At 49.4% G+C, this 24,781-nt stretch overlaps 1 protein-coding gene across 1 annotated transcript; it reads left to right on the forward strand.

The window, feature by feature from the left end:
- Positions 1-562: 562 nt before the first annotated feature.
- Positions 563-22,667, forward strand: LOC138301835 (GATA zinc finger domain-containing protein 14-like; the record flags this gene model as incomplete). The annotated part of the gene is made up of 5 exons (XM_069242333.1): positions 563-622; positions 1,238-1,428; positions 3,728-4,177; positions 8,714-11,953; positions 22,552-22,667. Coding segments are annotated over 5 exons (3,981 nt in total), but the record flags the coding sequence as incomplete, so codon positions are not given.
- Between the last annotated feature and the right edge of the window lie 2,114 nt (positions 22,668-24,781).

A 24,781-nucleotide genomic window follows, 5' to 3' on the forward strand; every position in this document is an offset into this window, starting at 1 on the left:
GCAGCCACAACAGCTGCCACAACAGCTGTCACCACATCAGAAACAATACCTCCGACAACAGCAGACACAACAGTAGCCACAACAGCAGCAACAACAGCATCAACTACAACAGCAACTACAGCAGCCACAACAGCTGCCACCACAGCAGAAACAACACCTGCAACAACAGCAGACACAACAGTAGCCACAACCGCAGCAACAACAGCTGCCACCACAGCAGAAACTACACCTGCGACAACAGCTGCCCCTACACCAGCAACAACAGCAGCAACTACAACTACCACAACAGCAGCAACAACGGCAGCAACTACAGCAGCCACAACAGTAGAAACAACACCTGCAACAACAGCAGCCACAACAGTAGCCACAACAGTAGCTACAACAGAAGCAACAGCTGCTACCACGGGTGCCGCAACAGCAGAAACTACAGAAGGAACAACAACAGCAAATACAGCAGCCACAACAGCAGCCACAACAGCTGCCACCACAGTTGAAACAACACCTGCAACAACAGCAGACACAACAGTAGCCACAACAGCAGCAACAACAGCAGCAACTACAGCAGCCACAACAGCTGCAACAACAGCAGCAACAACAGCAGCAACTACAGCAGCCGCAACAGCAGCTACAACAGCAGGAACAACAGCAGCAACTACAGCAGTCACAACAGCAGAAACAACACCTGCAACAACAGCAGCCACAACAGTAGCCACAACAGCTGCAACAACAGCTGTCACTACAGAAGCAACAACAGCAGCAACAACAACAGCTACCATGACAGCAGCAACAACAGCAGCAACTACAGCAGACACAACATCAGAATCAACACCTGCATCAACAGCAGCCACAACAGCAGCAACAACAGCTGCTACCACAACTGCGACAACAGCAGCAACAACCGCAGAAACCACAGCTGCCACAACAGCTGCAACTACAGCAGCAACAACAGTAGCAACTACAGCAGTCACAACAGCGGCTACAACAGCAGCAACAACAGCAGCAACTACAGCAGACACAACAGTAGCCACAACAGCAGTCACAACAGCTGCAACAACAGCAGCAACAACAGCTGCCACCACAGCAGAAACAACACCTGCAACAACAGCAGACACAACAGTAGCCACAACCGCAGCAACAACAGCTGCCACCACAGCAGAAACAACACCTGCAACAACAGCTGCCACAACAGTAGCCACAACAGCAACAACAACAGCCGCTACCATAGTTGCCACAACAGCAGCAACAACAGCAGCCACAACAGCAGCTACAACAGCAGCAACTACAGCAGCCACAACAGCAGCCACAACAGCTGCCACCGCAGCAGAAACAACACCTGCAACAACAGCAGCCACAACTGCTACAACAGCAGCTGCCTCTACAGCAGCAACAGCAGCAACAACAGCAGCCACAACAGCAGAAACAACACCTGCAACAACAGCAGCCACAACAGTAGACACAACAGCAGCAACAACAACAGCGGCTACCACAGTTGCCACAACAACAGCAGCAACTACAACAGCCACAACAGCTGCCACTGCAGGAGCCACCACAGCAGCCGCAACTGCAGAAACCACAGCTACCACAACAGCTGCAACTACAACAGGAGCTACAACAGCAGCAACAACAGCAACTACAGCTGCTACAACAGCAGCCACAACCACAGAAACCACAGCATCCACAACAGCTGTAACTATAACAGCAACTACAGCAGCTACAACAACAGCAACAACAGCAGCAACTACAGCAGCCACAACAGCTGGCACCACAACAGCCACAACAACAGCCACAACCGCAGAAACCACAGTTGCCACAACAGCTGTAAGTATAACAGCAACAACAGCAGCTACAACAGCAGCAACAGCAGCAACTACAGCAGCCACAACAGCTGCCACCACAGCAGCCACAACAGCTGCCACCACAGCAGAAACAATACCTGCAACAACAGCAGACACAACAGTAGCCACAACAGCAGCAACAACAACTACAGCAGCCACAACAGCTGCAACAACAGAAGCAACAACAGCAGCAACTACAGCATCCACAACAGCAGCTACAACAGCAAGAACAACAGCAGCAACTACAGCAGCCACAACAGCAGCCACAACAGCTGCCACCACAGCAGAAACAACAACTGCAACAACAACAGCCACAACAATAGCCACAACAGCTACAACAGCAGCTGCCCCTACAACAGCAACAGCAGCAACAACAGCAGCAACTACAGCAGCCACAACAACAGAAACAACACCTGCAACAACAGGAGCCACAACAGTAGCCACAACATCAGCAACAACAACAGCCGCTACCACAGCTGCCACAACAGCAGCAACAACAGCAGCAACTACAGCAGCCACAACAGCAGAAACAACACCTGCAACAACAGCAGCCATAACAGTAGCCATAACAGCAACAACAACAGCCGCTACCACAGTTGCCACAACAGCAGCAACAACAGCAGCCACAACAGCAGCTACAACAGCAGCAACTACAGAAGACACAACAGCAGCCACAACAGCTGACACCACAGCAGAAACAACACCTGCAACAACAGCAGCCACAACTGTAGCCACAACTGCTACAACAGCAGCTGCCTCTACAGCAGCAACAGCAGCAACAACAGCAGCCACAACAGCAGAAACAACACCTGCAACAACAGCAGCCACAACAGTAGCCCCAACAGCAGCAACATCAACAGCCGCTACCACAGCTGCCACAACAACAGCAGCAACTACAACAGCCACAACAGCTGCCACTGCAGGAGCCACCACAGCAGCCACAACTGCAGATACCACAGCTACCACAACAGCTGCAACTACAACAGGAGCTACAACAGCAGCATCAACAACAGCAACTACAGCTGCTACAACAGCAGCCACAACCACAGAAACCACAGCTTCCACAACAGCTGTAACTATAACAGCAACTACAGCAGCAACAGCAACAACAGCAGCAACTACAGCAGCCACAACAGCTGCCACCACAGCAGCCACAACAACAGCCACAACCGCAGAAACCACAGCTGCCACAACAGCTGTAAGTATAACAGCAACAACAGCAGCTGCAACAGCAGCAACAGCAGCAACTACAGCAGCCACAACAGCTGCCACCACAGCAGAAACAATACCTGCAACAACAGCAGACACAACAGTAGCCACAACAGCAGCAACAACAACAACTACAGTAGCCACAACAGCTGCAACAACAGCAGCAACTACAGCATCCACAACAGCAGCTACAACAGCAAGAACAACAGCAGCAACTACAGCAGCCACAACAGCAGCCACAACAGCTGCCACCACAGCAGAAACAACAACTGCAACATCAACAGCCACAACAATAGCCACAACAGCTACAACAGCAGTTGCCTCTACAGCAGCAACAGCAGGAACAACAGCAGCAACTACAGCAGCCACAACAACAGAAACAACACCTGCAAGAACAGGAGCCACAACAGTAGCCACAACATCAGCAACAACAACAGCCGCTACCACAGCTGCCACAACAGCAGCAACAACAGCAGCAACTAAAGCAGCCACAACAGCAGAAACAACACCTGCAACAACAGCAGCCACAACTGTAGCCACAACAGCAACAACAACAGCCACTACCACAGTTGCCACAACAACAGCAGCAACTACAACAGCCACAACAGCTGCCACTGCAGGAGCCACCACAGCAGCCACAACTGCAGAAACCACAGCTACCACAACAGCTACAACTACAACAGGAGCTACAACAGCAGCAACAACAACAGCAAGTACAGCTGCTACAACAGCAGCCACAACCACAGAAACCACAGCTTCCACAACAGCTGTAACTATAACAGCAACTACAGCAGCTACAACAACAGCAACAACAGCAGCAACTACAGCAGCCACAACAGCTGCCACTGCAGGAGCCACCACAGCAGCCGCAACTGCAGAAACCACAGCTACCACAACAGCTGCAACTACAACAGGAGCTACAACAGCAGCAACAACAGCAACTACAGCTGCTACAACAGCAGCCACAACCACAGAAACCACAGCATCCACAACAGCTGTAACTATAACAGCAACTACAGCAGCTACAACAACAGCAACAACAGCAGCAACTACAGCAGCCACAACAGCTGCCACCACAACAGCCACAACAACAGCCACAACCGCAGAAACCACAGCTGCCACAACAGCTGTAAGTATAACAGCAACAACAGCAGCTACAACAGCAGCAACAGCAGCAACTACAGCAGCCACAACAGCTGCCACCACAGCAGCCACAACAGCTGCCACCACAGCAGAAACAATACCTGCAACAACAGCAGACACAACAGTAGCCACAACAGCAGCAACAACAACTACAGCAGCCACAACAGCTGCAACAACAGAAGCAACAACAGCAGCAACTACAGCATCCACAACAGCAGCTACAACAGCAAGAACAACAGCAGCAACTACAGCAGCCACAACAGCAGCCACAACAGCTGCCACCACAGCAGAAACAACAACTGCAACAACAACAGCCACAACAATAGCCACAACAGCTACAACAGCAGCTGCCCCTACAGCAGCAACAGCAGCAACAACAGCAGCAACTACAGCAGCCACAACAACAGAAACAACACCTGCAACAACAGGAGCCACAACAGTAGCCACAACATCAGCAACAACAACAGCCGCTACCACAGCTGCCACAACAGCAGCAACAACAGCAGCAACTACAGCAGCCACAACAGCAGAAACAACACCTGCAACAACAGCAGCCATAACAGTAGCCATAACAGCAACAACAACAGCCGCTACCACAGTTGCCACAACAGCAGCAACAACAGCAGCCACAACAGCAGCTACAACAGCAGCAACTACAGAAGACACAACAGCAGCCACAACAGCTGACACCACAGCAGAAACAACACCTGCAACAACAGCAGCCACAACTGTAGCCACAACTGCTACAACAGCAGCTGCCTCTACAGCAGCAACAGCAGCAACAACAGCAGCCACAACAGCAGAAACAACACCTGCAACAACAGCAGCCACAACAGTAGCCCCAACAGCAGCAACATCAACAGCCGCTACCACAGCTGCCACAACAACAGCAGCAACTACAACAGCCACAACAGCTGCCACTGCAGGAGCCACCACAGCAGCCACAACTGCAGATACCACAGCTACCACAACAGCTGCAACTACAACAGGAGCTACAACAGCAGCATCAACAACAGCAACTACAGCTGCTACAACAGCAGCCACAACCACAGAAACCACAGCTTCCACAACAGCTGTAACTATAACAGCAACTACAGCAGCAACAGCAACAACAGCAGCAACTACAGCAGCCACAACAGCTGCCACCACAGCAGCCACAACAACAGCCACAACCGCAGAAACCACAGCTGCCACAACAGCTGTAAGTATAACAGCAACAACAGCAGCTGCAACAGCAGCAACAGCAGCAACTACAGCAGCCACAACAGCTGCCACCACAGCAGAAACAATACCTGCAACAACAGCAGACACAACAGTAGCCACAACAGCAGCAACAACAACAACTACAGTAGCCACAACAGCTGCAACAACAGCAGCAACTACAGCATCCACAACAGCAGCTACAACAGCAAGAACAACAGCAGCAACTACAGCAGCCACAACAGCAGCCACAACAGCTGCCACCACAGCAGAAACAACACCTGCAACATCAACAGCCACAACAATAGCCACAACAGCTACAACAGCAGTTGCCTCTACAGCAGCAACAGCAGGAACAACAGCAGCAACTACAGCAGCCACAACAACAGAAACAACACCTGCAAGAACAGGAGCCACAACAGTAGCCACAACATCAGCAACAACAACAGCCGCTACCACAGCTGCCACAACAGCAGCAACAACAGCAGCAACTAAAGCAGCCACAACAGCAGAAACAACACCTGCAACAACAGCAGCCACAACTGTAGCCACAACAGCAACAACAACAGCCACTACCACAGTTGCCACAACAACAGCAGCAACTACAACAGCCACAACAGCTGCCACTGCAGGAGCCACCACAGCAGCCACAACTGCAGAAACCACAGCTACCACAACAGCTACAACTACAACAGGAGCTACAACAGCAGCAACAACAACAGCAAGTACAGCTGCTACAACAGCAGCCACAACCACAGAAACCACAGCTTCCACAACAGCTGTAACTATAACAGCAACTACAGCAGCTACAACAACAGCAACAACAGCAGCAACTACAGCAGCCACAACAGCTGCCACCACAGCAGCCACAACCGCAGAAACCACAGCTGCCACAACAGCTGTAAGTATTACAGCAACAACAGCAGCTACAACAGCAGCAACAGCAGCAACTACTGCAGCCACAACAGCTGCCACCACAGCAGCCACAACAGCAGCCACCACAGCAGAAACAATACCTGCAACAACAGCAGACACAACAGTAGCCACAACAGCAGCAACAACAACAACTACAGCAGCCACAACAGCTGCAACAACAGCAGCAACAACAGCAGCAACTACAGCATCCACAACAGCAGCTACAACAGCAAGAACAACAGCAGCAACTACAGCAGCCACAACAGCAGCCACAACAGCTGCCACCACAGCAGAAACAACACCTGCAACAACAGCAGCCACAACAGTAGCCCCAACAGCAGCAACATCAACAGCCGCTACCACAGCTGCCACAACAACAGCAGCAACTACAACAGCCACAACAGCTGCCACTGCAGGAGCCACCACAGCAGCCACAACTGCAGATACCACAGCTACCACAACAGCTGCAACTACAACAGGAGCTACAACAGCAGCATCAACAACAGCAACTACAGCTGCTACAACAGCAGCCACAACCACAGAAACCACAGCTTCCACAACAGCTGTAACTATAACAGCAACTACAGCAGCAACAGCAACAACAGCAGCAACTACAGCAGCCACAACAGCTGCCACCACAGCAGCCACAACAACAGCCACAACCGCAGAAACCACAGCTGCCACAACAGCTGTAAGTATAACAGCAACAACAGCAGCTGCAACAGCAGCAACAGCAGCAACTACAGCAGCCACAACAGCTGCCACCACAGCAGAAACAATACCTGCAACAACAGCAGACACAACAGTAGCCACAACAGCAGCAACAACAACAACTACAGTAGCCACAACAGCTGCAACAACAGCAGCAACTACAGCATCCACAACAGCAGCTACAACAGCAAGAACAACAGCAGCAACTACAGCAGCCACAACAGCAGCCACAACAGCTGCCACCACAGCAGAAACAACACCTGCAACATCAACAGCCACAACAATAGCCACAACAGCTACAACAGCAGTTGCCTCTACAGCAGCAACAGCAGGAACAACAGCAGCAACTACAGCAGCCACAACAACAGAAACAACACCTGCAAGAACAGAAGCCACAACAGTAGCCACAACATCAGCAACAACAACAGCCGCTACCACAGCTGCCACAACAGCAGCAACAACAGCAGCAACTAAAGCAGCCACAACAGCAGAAACAACACCTGCAACAACAGCAGCCACAACTGTAGCCACAACAGCAACAACAACAGCCACTACCACAGTTGCCACAACAACAGCAGCAACTACAACAGCCACAACAGCTGCCACTGCAGGAGCCACCACAGCAGCCACAACTGCAGAAACCACATCTACCACAACAGCTACAACTACAACAGGAGCTACAACAGCAGCAACAACAACAGCAAGTACAGCTGCTACAACAGCAGCCACAACCACAGAAACCACAGCTTCCACAACAGCTGTAACTATAACAGCAACTACAGCAGCTACAACAACAGCAACAACAGCAGCAACTACAGCAGCCACAACAGCTGCCACCACAGCAGCCACAACCGCAGAAACCACAGCTGCCACAACAGCTGTAAGTATTACAGCAACAACAGCAGCTACAACAGCAGCAACAGCAGCAACTACTGCAGCCACAACAGCTGCCACCACAGCAGCCACAACAGCAGCCACCACAGCAGAAACAATACCTGCAACAACAGCAGACACAACAGTAGCCACAACAGCAGCAACAACAACAACTACAGCAGCCACAACAGCTGCAACAACAGCAGCAACAACAGCAGCAACTACAGCATCCACAACAGCAGCTACAACAGCAAGAACAACAGCAGCAACTACAGCAGCCACAACAGCAGCCACAACAGCTGCCACCACAGCAGAAACAACACCTGCAACAACAACAGCCACAACAATAGCCACAACAGCTACAACAGCAGCTGCCTCTACAGCAGCAACAGCAGCAACAACAGCAGCAACTGCAGCAGCCACAACAACAGAAACAACACCTGCAACAACAGGAGCCACAACAGTAGCCACAACAGCAGCAACAACAACATCCGCTACCACAGCTGCCACAACAGCAGCAACAACAGCAGCAACTACAGCAGCCACAACAGCTGCCACTGCAGTAGCCACCACAGCAGCCACAACTGCAGAAACCACAGCTGCCACAACAGCTGCAACTACAACAACACCTACAACAGCAGCAACAGCAGCAACTACAGCAGCTACAACAGCAGCCACAACCGCAGCCACAACAGCAGCCACAACCGCAGAAACCACAGCTGCCACAACAGCTGTAACTATAACAGCAACAACAGCAGCTAAAACAGCAGCAACAACAGCAGCAACTACAGCAGCCACAACAACTGCCACCACAGCAGCCACAACAGCAGCAACAACACCTGCAACAATAGCTGTCACCACAGCAGCAGCAACAGCAGCAACTGCAGCTACCACAACAACAACAGCAGCATCTACAGCAGCCACAACAGCAGAAACAACACCTGCAACAACAGCAGCCACAACAGTAGCCACAACAGCTGCAACAACAGCTGCCAATACAGCAGCAACAGCTGCAACAACAGCAGCTGCAACAGCTTCCACCACAGCAGCAACAGCGGCAACTACAGCAGCTACAACTGCAGCCACCACAGCATCCACAACAGCTGCCAACACAGCAGAAACAACACCTGCAACAACTGCACCCACAACAGCTGCCACTACAGCAGAAACAACTGCTGCAACAACAGCTGCCACTACAGCAACAACAACAGGTGTTACAACAGCAGCAGAAACAACAGCAGCCACAGCAGCTGCCACCACAGCGGAAACAACACCTGCAACAACAGCTGTCACTACAGCAGCAGCAACAACTGCTGCAACAACAGCAGCCACCACAGCAGCAACAACAGCAGCTACAACAGTAGCCACAACAGCTGCCACTACAACAGCAACAACCACTGCCACAACAATAGCCACCACAGCAGCCTCAACAGCTGCAACAACAGCTGCAACAACAACAGCTACAACAGTTGCCAGTACAGCAGCAACAACGGCTGTTACAACAGCATTAACCACACCAGGACCAACTGCAACCACAACAGCTTCCACCGCAGTGGCAACAACAGCAGCAACCTCAGCAGCCACAACAGCAGCAACAGCACCAACAACAGCAACTACAACAGCAGCCACCACAGCTGCCACCACAGCAGAAACAACACCCGTAACCACTGCAGCCACAACAAGTGCAACACCAGCTGCTTCCACAGCTGCCACAACAGCAGCAACAACAGCATCAACATCAGCCACAACAACTGCCACCACAGCAGCAACAACTGCTGTAGCAACAGCAGCCACCACAGCAGAAACAACAGCAGCTACAACAGCAGCCACAACAGCTGCCAGTACAACAGCAACAACCACTGCCACAACAACAGCCACTACAGCTGCAACAACAGCAGCTACAACAGCTGCCAGTACAGCAGCAACCATTACTGCCACAACAATAGCCACAACAGCTGCAACAACAGCAGCTACAACAGCTGCCAGTACAGCAGCAACCACACCAGGAACCACCGAAGCCACAACAGCTCCCACCACAGCGGCAACAACAGCAGCAACCTCAGCAGCCACAACAGAAGGAACCACAGCAGCTACAACAGCAGGAAGCACAGCAGCCACAACAGCAGAAACCACAGCAGCCACAACAGCAGCAACAACAGCTGCTACAACAGCAGCAACAACAGCAGGAACCACATTAGCCACAACAACTCCCACCACAGCATCAACAACAGCAGCAACCATAGCAGAAACTACAACATCAACAACAACAGCAGCTACCACAGCAGCTACAGCAGCATTAACCACAGCAGCCACAACAGCCGCTTCCACATCTGCCACCACAGAAGCAACAACAGGATCAACTACAGCAGCTACAACAGCAGCCACAACAGCTACCACCACAGCAGCCACAACAGCTGCCACAACGGCAGAAACAACAGCTGCAGCAGCAGCCACTACTGCCGCAACAACCACTGCAACAACAACCACTGCAACAACAGTAACCACAACAGCAGCAACAACAGCAGCCACAACAGCTGTCACAACAGCAGCAACACCTGCTTCAACAATGTTAGCCACTACAGCAGGAACAACAGTTGCAACAACATCTGCTACAACAGCTGCCAGTACAGCAGGAACAACTGCTGCTACAACAGCAGCAACCACAGCAACAGCAACTACATCAGCAACCACAGCTGCCATAACAGCAACAACTTCAGTCACCACAGCAGCCACAACAGCAGCAACAGCAGCCACAACAGCAGCAACCACAGCAGCCACAACAGCAGCAACCACAGCTACCACAACTGCAGCAACAACAGCAGCAACAACAGCAGCAACAACAGCAGCCATAACAGGAACAACAGCAGCAACAGTGGCTACAACAGCAGCCACAACAGCTGCCAGTACAACAGCAACAACCACTGCCACAATAGCTACAACAACTGCAACAACAGCAGCTACAACATCTGCCAGTACAGCAGCAACAACACCAGGAACAACAGCAGCCACAACAGCTCCCACCACAGTGGCAACAACAGCAGCAACCTCAGCAGCCACACCAGCAGGAACCACAGCAGCTACAACAGCAGGAACCACAGCAGCCACAACAGCAGAAACCACAGCAGCCACAACAGCAGGAACAACAGCAAGAACCACATCAGCCACAACAACTCCCACCACAGCATCAACAACAGCAGCAACCATAGCAGAAACTACAACATCAACAACAACAGCAGCTACCACAGCAGCTACAGCAGCAGTAACCACAGCAGCCACAACAGCCTCTTCCACAGCTGCCACCACAGAAGCAACAACGAGAGCAACTACAGCAGCTACAACAGGAACCACAACAGCTACCACCACAGTAGCCACAACATCTGCCACAACAGCAGAAACAACAGCTGCAACAGCAGCCACTACTGCCGCAGCAACCACTGCAACAACAACCACTGCAACAACAGCAACCAGAACAGCAGCAACACCTTCTGCAACAACAGTAGCCACTACAGCAGGAACAACAGCTGCAACAACATCTGCTACAACAGCTGCCAGTACAGCAGGAACAACTGCTGCTACAACAGCAGCAACCACAGCAACAGCAACTACATCAGCAACCACGGCTGCCACAACAGTAACAACGTCAGTCACCACAGCAGCCACAACAGCAGCAACAGCAGCCACAACAGCAGCAACCACAGCAGCCACAACAGCAGCAACCACAGCTACCACAACAGCAGCAACCACAGCAGCAACAACAGCAGCCATAACAGGAACAACAGCATCCACAACAGCAGCAACACCAGCTGTCACCACGGCTGCCACTACTGCAGAAACAATCGCTGCCACCACAGCAACAACAGCTGCCACAACAGCAGCAACCACAGCAGGGAGCACAGCAGCAACAACAACAGCAACAACAGCTCCTACCACATCTGCCACCACAGCAACAACAACAGCAGCAACCACACCAGGGACAACAGCAGTCACTTCGGCTCCCAGCACAGCAGCAACAACAGCAGCAACTGTCGCTGCAACAACAGGAGAAACAGCAGCAGCCACCACAGCAGGTACAAAAACAGCCACAACAGCTGCAACAACAGCAGTTACAACAGCAACAACAACAGCTGCAACAGCCAGGCGAGGCTCTTCCGCTATGGCGGAGGAGAGTCACCCCCCGCCAGCAGTAGCAACTGCAAACTGTTTACTACAAAATGATAATAAACTATATTTATTATTGTTTTGTAATAAAAGGGCGTAGCCACGGGCTATAATGGGAGCGAGGTACAGTGCTCAGCACTCCCCCCCGTGCGCATGTATGTTTGGCCGGCCATCGCGGGCCGGCCAAACACACATGTGCACTGGGAGAGAGCAAGCACAGTCTTCTAATCTGCCTGGGAGCACCCTGGCTGGGTTGTCCCAGCCAATCCAAATGCTGCCATCAGCAGCGTTCGGATTGGCTGCAGGGCAGGCTGGGAGCCTGTGCCTGTAGTGCAGGAGAGGAGCGGTGCGGCGGCAGCAAAGCAGGTAAGTGATTTTTTTTGTTTTTTTATTCATTTGCCCCCGCACCCAGCCCCACACCTCCCACATGCACCACCCATCACCCATCAAAGCCCCATGAACCACTCCCGGCAACAACAGAAGCAACAACATGAGCAACAACAGCTTCCACCACAACAGGGACAACAGCAGCCACAACAGTAGCCACAACTGCAGCCACAACCCATGCCATTCCAGCAGCAACAGCCACTACAATGACAGGAGTGGGAACAACAGCTCAGATGACACAGTAACCACAGGAGGGAATGTTGCTACCACAGAGAGCACAACTACTACTGCTACTGTATGAGGCTCTACCATTACTACTGCTGCAGGGACCACTGAGGGCATTACTACTACCACTTCTGGAGGCACCACTACTACCACTGCTACTACCACAGATGGAGGTGTCAATACTACTACCCTAGGAGGTGCTACAAGTACCACTGCTAAAGGTACCACTACTACCAGTGCTGCAGGAACCACTTCTAACACTGCTGGAGGCACCACTACTACCACAGGAGGCACCACTACCACCACTGCTGGAGGCACCATTACTACCACTGCTGGTAGCACCTCTACTACCACTGCTGGAGGCACCACTACTACCACAGATGGAGGTGTCACTACTACTACCCTAGGAGGTGCTACAAGTACTACTGCTGCTAAAGGCACCACTTCTACCACAGAAGGCACCACTACTACATCTGCTGGAGGTGCCAATACTACCACTGCTGCAGGCAACACTTCTAGCACTGCTGGAGGCACCACTACTACCACAGATGGAGGTGTCCTTACTACTACCCTAGGAGGTGCTACAAGTACCACTGCTAAAAGCACCACTACTACCACAGGAGGCACCACTACTACCTCTGCTGAAGGTGCCACTACTACCACTGCTGCAGGCACCACTTCTAACACTGCTGGAGGCACCATTACTACCACAGGAGGTACCACTACTACCACTGCTGGAGGCACCATTACTACCACTGCTGGGGGTAGCCCTACTACCAAAGATGGAGGTGTCACTACTACTACCCTAGGAGGTGCTACAAGTACCACTGCTAAAAGCACCACTACTACCACAGGAGGCACCACTACTACCTCTGCTGAAGGTGCCATTACTACCACTGCTGGGGTAACCATTACTACCACTGCTGGAGGAGCCATTACTACCACAGGAGGCACCACTACTACCACTGCTAGAAGCACCATTACTACCACTGCTGCAGGCACCACTTCTAACTCTGCTGGACGCACGACTACTACCACAGGAGGCACCACTACTACCACTGCTGGAGGCACCATTACTACCACTGCTGGGGGCAGCCCTACTACCTCTGCTGGTAGCACCACTACTACCACTGCTGGAGACACCATTACTACCACTGCTGGGGGCAGCACTACTACAACTGCTGGAGACACCATTACTACCACTGCTGGAGACACCATTACTACCAATGCTGGGGGTAGCACTACTACCTCTGCTGGTAGCACTACTACTACCACTGCTGGGAGTAGCACTACTACCTCTGCTGGTAGCACCACTACTACCACTGCTGGAGACACCATTACTACCACTGCTGGGGGCAGCACTACTACCACTGCTGGAGGCACCACTACTACCACCGCTGGAGGCACCTCTACTACCACTGCTGGAGGCACCATTACTACCACTGCTGGTTGCACCTCTACTACCACTGCTGCAGGCACCACTACCACCACAGGAGGGACAACCACTATCACATGAGGCACCACTACTTCCTCTGATGGAGACACCATTATTACCACTGCTGGGGGCACCACTACTACCACGGGAGGCACCACTACTACCACGGAAGGCACCACTACTACCACTGGTGGAGGCACCATTACTGCCACTGCTGGGGGCACCATTACTACCACTGCTGGGGGCACCATTACTACCACTGCTGGAGGCACCACTACTACCACTGCTGGAGGCACCATTACTACCACTGCTGGAGGCACCATTACTATGACTGCTGGAGGCAGCACTACTACCCCTGCTGGTAGCACCTCTACTACGACTGCTGGGGGCAGCACTACTACCACAGGAGTCACCACCACTATCAAAGGAGGCACCACCACTATCACAGGAGTCACCACCACTATCACAGGAGGCACCACTATTTCCTCTGATGGAGACACCGTTATTACCACTGCTGGGGGTACCACTACTACCACAGGAGGCACCATTACTACCACTACTGGAGGCACTACTACTACCACTGCTGGAGGCACCACTACTACCACTGCTGGAGGCACCACTACTACCACAGGAGCCACCACTATTACCACTGCTGAAGGCACCACTACTACCACAGGATGCACCATTACTACCCCTACTGGAGGCACCACTACTACCACTGCTGGAGGTGCCACTACTACCACTGCTGGAGGCACCACTACTACCACTGCTGGAGGCACCTCTACTATTACTGCTGGAGGCACCACTTCTAACACTGCTGGAGGCACCACTACTACCACAGGAGGCACCACTACTACCACTGCTGGAGGCACCAGTACTACCACTGCTGGAGGCACCATTACTACGACTGCTGGAGGCACCATTATTACAACTGCTGGGGGCACCACTACTACCACTGCTGGAGGCACCATTACTACCACTCCTAGGGGCAGCACTACTACCACTGTTGGTAGCACCTCTACTACAACTGCTGGGGGCAGCACTACTACCACAGGAGGCACCACCACTATCAAAGGAGGTACCACCACTATCACAGGAGGCACCACCACTATCACAGGAGGCACCACTACTTCCACTGCTGGAGGCACCACTACTACCACTGCTGGAGGCACCACTACTTCCACTGCTGGAGGCACCTCTACTACCACTGCTGGAGGCACCTCTACTACCACTGCTGGAGGCACCACCACTATCAAAGGAGGCACCACCACTATCACAGGAGGCACCACCACTATCACAGGAGGCACCAGCACTACCACAGGAGGCACCACTACTTCCTCTGATGGAGACACCATTATCACCACTGCTGGGGGTACCACTACGACCAGCACCACAGGAGGCAACACAGCCACTAGTATAGGAGGTACATCATTACACTGAGCTGAATTGCTAGAGAATGTTCTTTGCTAGAAGATAAAGTCAGTGTGAGAGCTTGGTGGACCAATGCGTGAACAAGACAATCCTATTTTGGGAACCCGCATAAGGAGTGAGGCGGAGACTGGTGGCAAAATGGGTCACGGCCATGAGGTGTGGAGCCAGGACAGGGTGGCGCAATGACGACAGTCAGAGTTAACCAGAATAACAAAAGCCTATTTGCACACGCGCCTCCTCTAAGTGAACTGAGAAGAAAAATGTGACAGTGAAGCTTTTCCATCTCAAGTAATTTGTCACAAATCAACTGCACCTAGGATAGCTTAGAAGTTCAGGAGCTTGAGCAGAAAAAGATGAGAATCCAGCAATTCTCAGGGTATAAAACTGGGGGAGTACCTCCTGTAGAGGCAAAGGAGGGTAAAGTTAATTTTAGTGCAATGGGGAGTGTAGTGGTAAAGGGAGGTTACAAATAAATTAAAAAGAAAAGGGGTGTTTGGAATTTCCCCATGGAAAAAAAAATATATTACATTTTAGAAACGTAATACATATTTATATATATATTTTACCTAGTGGCGGATGTCATTCTGTAGTTATAGTAAAGACCACGTTTCCATAGTAAAAGCATTTTTTGACTTGTCTATATCTTTGGCACCCTCTGACGTCTTTTCACGAACATTTTCCCAAAAAAAACATTTTGTGTTGCTTCTTGTTGCACATGGAAAGTTTCGGGGTGATCCATCAAGTGGAGGATGAGAAAAAAGGGGGGGTCAAAAAAGTTGTGTTTCCCATGTTAATTCCCATAGGACCTTTAGACATGTCTACAGCCTGAACCACTGGAAGGAATTACGCCAAATTTGGCAGAAAGGTAGATTTCGGTATGCAGATTGTGGTTACGGTAAATCCATTCAGTAGTTTCTGAGAATTTAAGGGAAATTCAAATTTGTATTTCCTGCCAAAGCAGCTCTTTGCTTGCTGAAGCAATGGCACCACGAGGGAAGCCTTAAGGTTTCCCCTGCAGTGCCGGATAGCATTTTTGTGAAACAAAAAAATAAATACATTAATTAATATGTAGGGAACGCTGGGGAGCCCTTGAGGGATCCTTTGCTGTCCCAGATAGCCCAAAAAAGGCTACAAAGGCAAAAAAACTATTGAAAAAAAAAAACAATATCTCAGTGCGAGGGTTTGAGTCCAGCCAGAATCGCTTTCATTTTTTTAAAATTACAAAATATTTTAATTTGCAAAATTGCAAAAGAATGACAGATACTTGTTTTATTTTAAATTGTACAGAAATATCGTATTCTAAGTAGATCATACATCAAAACCTAAAAAAATCTCTATCTCTCTCCCCCTCGCTCTTTTTCTCTCTCTTTCAATCTTTTTCTCCCACTCACACTTGCACTCATACCTTTCGCACCCACTCACAGACCCTCTCAGACCCTCACGCACCCACTCACAGACCCACTCAGTCCCTTGTGCACACTTACACATCTCCAGTCAGACCCTCACGCACCCACTCACAGACCCACTCAGACAGTTACGCACCCACTCACAGACCCACTCAGTCCCTTGTGCACACACTTACATATCTCCAGTCAGACCCTCACACACCCACTCACAGACCCACTCAGTCCCTTGTGCATACTTATATATCTCCAGTCAGACCCTCACGCACCCACTCACAGACCCACTCAGACAGTTACGCACCCCCTCACAGACCCACTCAGTCCCTTGTGCACACACTTACATATCTCCAGGAAGACCCTCACGCACCCACTCACAGAACCTCTCAGACCCTCACGCACCCACTCACAGACCCACTCAGTCCCTTGTGCACACTTACACATCTCCAGTCAGACCCTCACGCACCCACTCACAGACCCACTCAGACAGTTACGCACCCACTCACAGACCCACTCAGTCCCTTGTGCACACACTTACATATCTCCAGTCAGACCCTCACACACCCACTCACAGACCCACTCAGTCCCTTGTGCATACTTATATATCTCCAGTCAGACCCTCACGCACCCACTCACAGACCCACTCAGACAGTTACGCACCCCCTCACAGACCCACTCAGTCCCTTGTGCACACACTTACATATCTCCAGGAAGACCCTCACGCACCCACTCACAGAACCTCTCAGACCCTCACGCACCCACTCACAGAACCTCTCAGACAGTCACGTACCCACTCACAGACCCACTGACAGCTTCGTGCACCCACTCACAATCCTGCCCACACACACTCACTAAAACACTGATGTACGCACTTTCACACCCAGACACTCTCACAGCCAATCTCACCCCCAGAAACACCTTCCCACACCTATTTTGACACCCAGAGAGTCTGCAGCCAACTTCCACTGCACACTGCCAAAATGATGTGCACAGCATGGGGTTGGGTGGTTAATGGGGTTGGCCGCAGGGTCTGGCTGCAGGCCACGTTTTGCAGGCAACCTCCGCTGCACACAGATGAAGGCCGTGCATGGTGCAAGGTTAGGTGCGTATAGAGGGTTTGCCTCAAGGTCGGGCCCTAAGGCCCACAGCTGCCGTGTACGGCAGTGCACAGCGGTTGTTGGATTAACGTATAGTAATGAAAATTCATTTATGTTGAAAAAAACATTGAAATTCAATGAAAAAAAACAAAGTTTACAGGGACTTTATAGTTAAGAAAGAGAATAAAAAAAAAAAGAAAGTAATTTAAAAAAACAAAGGTTACAGGAACGTTATAGTTAGGCTCACATTTTAAATGCATGAAACCATAGAAATTCACAAGTTATAGTTAGAGTTACCTTTAGAAACTATAACTCTTGCCCTAAGGTACCTATGACTCGTGCCCTTGCCATGTACTGCTAAGGACCCCACAAACTACGGCACTCATAACAGCTTTGATAACATCTTTGAGAGTAATGTAATATTTACAATTACATTTTTCATTAAAAAAACTGTACATGGCGAGGGCGCGAGTTATAGTTACCTTGAGGCACGAGTTATAGTTACCTGGGGAAACTCTTAACTATAACTGGTGAATTTCTATGGTTCCGTATTCTTAAAATGTGAGCCTAACTATATTATGTATACATCCATAACTCCTGTTTCTCTGTGCTGACGACAAGTAAATAGTCACGACCACCAACTCGTCATTTCAGTAGCAATTTATTTTCATAAATGTGACAGCTCTTCTAGTGCCCAACGTGTTTCGGAGACTCAGTGTCCTTGATCACGGCTCTTAAGGAGATTGAGTATCTGAAACGCGTTGGGCACTAGAAGAGCTGTCACGTTTATGAAAATAAACTGCTACTGAAATGACAAGTTGGTGGCCGTGACTGTTTACTTGGCGTCAGCAGTGAGAAACGGAAGTTATGGATGTAAGGGGAGTTGCTACTCGGTTATGACCTGCCACGACAGGGAACTGGAAAGAAAAACATTGAGGTGGAAAATATATATATATATATATACATAACTATTACTCGCACCCTAAGGTAGCTATAACTTGCACCCCTACCATGCAGAGGTATCTGATCAGTAATTTTCCTGCAGATGTTACAGTGACATTATCAATGATGTTATCAAAGATGTCATGAGTGCTGTAATTTGTGGGATAATTAGCAGTGGACGGTAAAGGGGGGGAGTTAGAGTCACTTGTAATAACTCCAACTATAACTGTTGAATTTCTCTGGTTTTGTGCTAGTAAATTCAGAACCTAACTATTACGTCATCATAACCTTTGCTTTTTTTAGTGAATTTCTAAGGTTTTTTAAATTCTATTTTCCTAACTATAACGTCCCTGTAACCTTTGTTTTTTTTCAATGAATTTCTAGGGTTTTTAATGTAAAGTAATTTCAATCCCTATACTTTTATCCAATCACTGCTGCGCATGGCCTTCAGCCGTGCGTGGCAAAGGTTGACTGCAGAGTCCCTATTGCCACCCAAACTTGTGCTGCACACAGGTTTTGGCAGTGCATGGCAGGGGTTGGCCACAGGGTCTGGCCTGTGGCCACCCAACCCCACACCACGTAGCCAGCGGCCAACCCCTATATCCATCCAACCCTCGCCACCCACGGCCAGAGAGTTTTTCTAAGCTTTAATAAATGATGTAGTTAAAATTATATATTTTAGGCCATATTGATAAGAAAAATGTAATTGTCAAGTACAAAGAGTGCAATTACATTTCAGCATACATCCTAAATATTTGCATTTAAAAAGATTATAAAACAGGAATATGACTACTGAAAAACCTAGAGTGGAACCCTCGTCCTTTGGAGTGAACGTCTGAGACCTTTACCTCAAGGCCACAGGAAAGACATTGCAAGTTTGTGGCAAAAAGATGTAAATGTTTCATCACTAGGAATGTTTAACAGTCAAAACACTAGTAAGTAAACGGACACTCTGCATGAGATACCAGGACTTGGACCTTCAACCTACTGAGTAACAGTGCAGGAGCCTTGCCAGAAGGCCATAAGAGACTTGCATCTGCTGAGCCCCAAAACAAAGCTATAGCATTTGCAAGCAAACATCTTGCTTGTGTGCCGCTTTGAAGTCATTCTATGGAGAGACTGTTGTTATTGCCATATTCTCTCCATGGACTAACTTCAAAGTGGCATGCAAGCAAGTTGCTTGCTGCCAACGGAGTGCAGTGGGGGCAGCCTGATAGCCCCCATGGTTCTAGGCAGCTTCTGGCATGCTGTGGGAGCCAGCATTGCTCCCGCAAGCAGGGAGCTGTTGTAAATAGCGGCTCCCTGCTTATGGAAACAATGTTTTCATCTGTTTCCCCGCATGCATGTTTGTGTGCAGGAAAACAGATGAAAACTCACATTTCTGCATACAGGAGCTGTTTGACACCTCCCACTTGCAGAAAGCGCAATTATGTTTGCTTTTGCTTGGTGAGTGCTGTCAGTTCCCACTAAGCAAAAGCAAACGGCTATGTCCCGGGGGTGGGCACCTGGGAACTTAGAAAGAGCCGGTCCTGGGAGGTGGTGGTACCCAGGGCCATGTATGGCTCTACTAGGGGTGCACATAGCCCCCCTCCTAGGTTGTATTTGCCCCAGGGAGGTGGTGGTCCGCGGGGCTCGTAATGGACTCCTTTCCTTCTTTTCTTTCAGCCCCGGGGAGGTGGCGGACCCCGGGGCTGCAGGAGGGGCATTCAGTTCCAGCTTGCAATTCAATATTTGCTCTGGGAAGGTGGTGGTCTCTGAGGCTGTGGGGAGCTATGCTGCACCCCCAGGTCTAATTTGTGTTTGTCCCAGGGAGGTGGTGGCCCCGCACATGCAAATTTGATTTTGCCCTGGGGAGGTGGTGGTCCCCAGGACTCTGTGGAAGGCCATACCGGCCTTCCCCCTATCAACATAACGTTTTGGCCCACGGACATGGTGGTCCCCAGGAGCACAGTGGGGCCCCACGGCCACCCACATTTTTATCTCTGATTGCTCCGGGAAGGTGGTCATCTCCGGAGATAATAAAAGCCCTTGGAGCAGGCACATGTGTCCCACTCCCACCAGACCCAGAGATAATAAAAGCCCTTGGAGCAGGCACATGTGTCCCACCAGATAGCAAAATAAAACCAAAGGTCAGATTTTTCTGAGATTGATTTTCAGAAATTGCTTTTTTGCCCTGGCGGAGATCCATGGGGGACCCCTAGACCAAGGCTAGGGTCTCTGGGTGACCCTACCCTGGCAACGTTTCCTTTTTTAAGCTATTTATGTGCGACTCAGCTCAAGCAAAGTACCAAGATGGCTGCCAACACTCCCTTGTTGAAGTGTTGGCAGACAATCAGATATCACCAGTTGGATCCGTGGAATATCTGCATGCCTAGATATCTATATTTTTGAAAATCTAATATCTCAAAAACTACTCCACAGATTTACATAAAATCACAAAGAGCACTGTTTCTGGACGAAGAGCTATCTTTCTGCCAAATTAGGTGTAATTCCATCCAGCGGTTCTGGTTGAAGTCATGTTCAAAATCCCTACGGGAAAATGCATTGGGAAAACATGTTTCAGGACCCTCCCTTTTCATAGGCCCCTGCTTGAAGGTTCACCCCGGAACTTTCAAGACAGTAGCTGAACTGACTAAAGTATAGGTTTTGAAAATTTTGTGAAGATTCGTCAAGAATCGCCAAAGTTATGGGCAAAATAAAAGACACTCTTCCTATGGAAACTAGGTCCAAAATATACCTACCTACTGGCGATCAGGTTAAAAAAAATATATATATATATAAAAAGCATAGCTTGGTGAAGGCATGTGTTGTAACCCAACAAGGAATTAGCCAATAAGGAATGCTTTACCCTGTGCTCACCTGTCCAACAGCTGCTGAGTTGTGAGTCGTAGCTCCACTCGTTTCCAGCTGTCACTCGGAGAGGCTGCTGCCACTTCCAGACAAAGCATACAACGGAAACACAGATTTCTCTTGATTTGTGTCATCTTTTCAGGTTAACACTGACTGAGGGGCCCAGCTCACTCACTGCTCCACTGTGTGCCTATCTCCATGGGCCCACACCCACTTCTGACATGAGAAGACTGCTGCTTGGACCATGCCCAGGGTTTACAAACTGAAACAAAATAGGACGTTTGTTCCTTTACTTTTTGCAGAGCAGCACCAGCCTCTTGGTCTCTGCACACAGAAGAGAAGTCTGGAGCCTGCTGCAAGATGTAACAAGGGACTGAGGGGTCCCCCATAGGAGACAGAGACTGGTGCCACGCACTACTGGGCCTGGGGGGGGGAGATGTCTGTAACACCCCTACCTCCTGCAGTCTTCAGGTAGTCTTAGTGCCACTGCCAGCCTATAGGAACACTGACCTGAAGTAGTCAGACTTGGTATGGCATTGGGTTCAGTCCTGGCCACCTGCAGTCTTCTTAAGGGCGGAATGACTTCCATTGGTCCCCTTGTGTGTGCCCTTGGAGGTGGTCTGCAAACAGCCTCATCTACATCTAGAAAACTACTGGGTGGTTTAATAAAAGTCATGTAAGGACTGCCAAAGACTGTTGCACCCAACACCCCTAACCCTTTTTTCTTGCATCTCCCCTAGGGACAACCAAGCTCAGCGGAGGGGGCTCAGTCAGTGTTGAAGGCCTGAGTGACTGGCAGATCATCCTCATCAGCCTGGGGGCTATTGGGGTCGCAGCCACGCTGGTCGGGCTCTTCTTCATGGTAAGGACAAACATGGCGGCCGCATCATCATCGCTGAGGCTTGGCGGGATGGTGGAAATACTTGATACATGGGGCAGGGCCTCCTGAATGGGGGTCACTGAACAAAAATACTTGGTGAGAATCACTGACTGTGAGCGACAGACACAATAGAAATCTAAAAGGGAAATTGCTTAAATGGAATCACTGAGCTTCAGTCACTGACTATGAGTCAGTGACTGGTAGTCTCTGGGAGTGAGTCCCTGAATATACGTCACTAAATAGAAGCATCTAAATGGAAGTCTGAATACAGTTACTGAATGGCATTCATGGGATGGTGGTACGTAAATGGAGATGACTGAATGTGAGTTGTTAATTGAGCGTTTGAGAGTCGTTTAGGGTGAAACATTGAATGAGATCATCAGAAGTGGGATAGTTTGATCAATTAGTGGTCCCTGACTGGGAGTAATTCCAGACAGTTCACTAAATGAGATCCTGAATCAGGTGTCTGTTCATGATGCTCCTTGACTGGTAACTACAGAGTGAAGGAACTGATTGGTAGCATTTGGCAGTGATCACTGAGGTACCATCAATAATCGATCAGAAACCATCAATTGCAGGCACCTGATCTGGGGTCAAAGACCACAGGCTCCAGAGACTGGCAGCCAAGGACTGGGAGTCAGTGACATGAAATCATTGATCTAGAGTTAAAAACTGAGCATTATGCTTTGAGAGGCCTTGATCATGAGTGCTCCACCAGGAGCAAGTGATTGGCAGGAAGTCTTGATTAATTGTGTGTCATTAATTCTGAGTGATTGATTGTAGTGATTGAATTAGGTTACCAGTTAGTATCAATCAGAGATCATTGCTTAGGAGTCATCAAATTGCTCCCATTCTCTGTAGTCTTTAGTCTTAGGATGGCACCTGTTGAATGGCACTCATTCAATGGGGATAATCAATAAAAATCCCTCAATCTGAGTCATTGTTTGGGTGAATAATAAATGGGAGTCAAAGATTCAGAGTCAGTTTAGAGTCATCGATTTGGAGGCGTTGATTAGATTGGTTAACTGGGAGTCATTAATTAGTAGTCATTAATTGACGTCATCAGTTGGATTGATTGTTTAGAGTCACTGATTTAGAGACAGCAATTGGAGTCAATAGTTGAAGGTTACTGGGAGACATTTATTTTGAGTAACTTTTTGAGAGCTGTTGATTGCAAGTTCTCTGTTCTAAGTTCTCCTTGGTCTTTAATGACTGAGGGTCACTAGAAGGAATACATTGTTAGTTGTTGTTTAAGAGCAGAAGGGTAATTGATTTGGAGTCTCTGATTGGGTGTCAGCTAATGGAAATTTGTGATTGGAGATAATTGGATTTAAATGTGTCTTCATTTTGTATTCATTCATGGACTTTGAATAAGAGTCAATAAACAGGAAATAAAAAATTCTGAGTTATGGGTTGGGGAGTCAGGGATTCATCAAACAAGTGTTGCTGGCTTTGGGCGCGTACATGCGCATCTGCAACGTCTGAATCTATAGCAGATTTCTGGATATCCATGAGAGAGACATTTACGTACAATCATTCGGAGGGGCATCATTTACATAGTCAAATGCCATGCTGAGTATGAGTGAGGAATTAATAGCAAACATCCCAATTTCAGAATCTTTGTTATGAGTCATTGTTGGAGAGATGCTCTTTGAGCCACTGAGGGTGAATGATCATGATTCTTGTGTAGACAACAGTAACAGGTGACAACCTTGTATTTACCTGTTATCTTGTATGGAAGTGACAGCAACGGAATGACAAAACCCACTATAAAGAATGAGCCTTTGCTGGGAATTATACACCGGAGTATTATATGTGCAGTGGAACCAGTTTTTTTTTAAGAGGATTGATAGTAGGTTCTCTCCCATGGATACCTCTTAAATTTAATCCAAAGAGTGGTGCTTGTTCTTGGTGGGAGTCAAGTGCAAATCTCCAAGAGAGAACCCTACGGAGAAGCTTTGACCCGGCTCCAAGATCCCGCTGAGTTTGGATGTTCCCATTCTAAAGAATTTCTTTCAGTCTTGGTTTTGATAGTGCTCACTCTTCCTCACATTGTGTAAACATACCACTTTAGGGTATGTTGAACGACT

Source organism: Pleurodeles waltl, chromosome 6 (genome assembly GCF_031143425.1).
Source record: "Pleurodeles waltl isolate 20211129_DDA chromosome 6, aPleWal1.hap1.20221129, whole genome shotgun sequence".
NCBI classification, from domain to species: Eukaryota; Metazoa; Chordata; class Amphibia; order Caudata; family Salamandridae; genus Pleurodeles; species Pleurodeles waltl.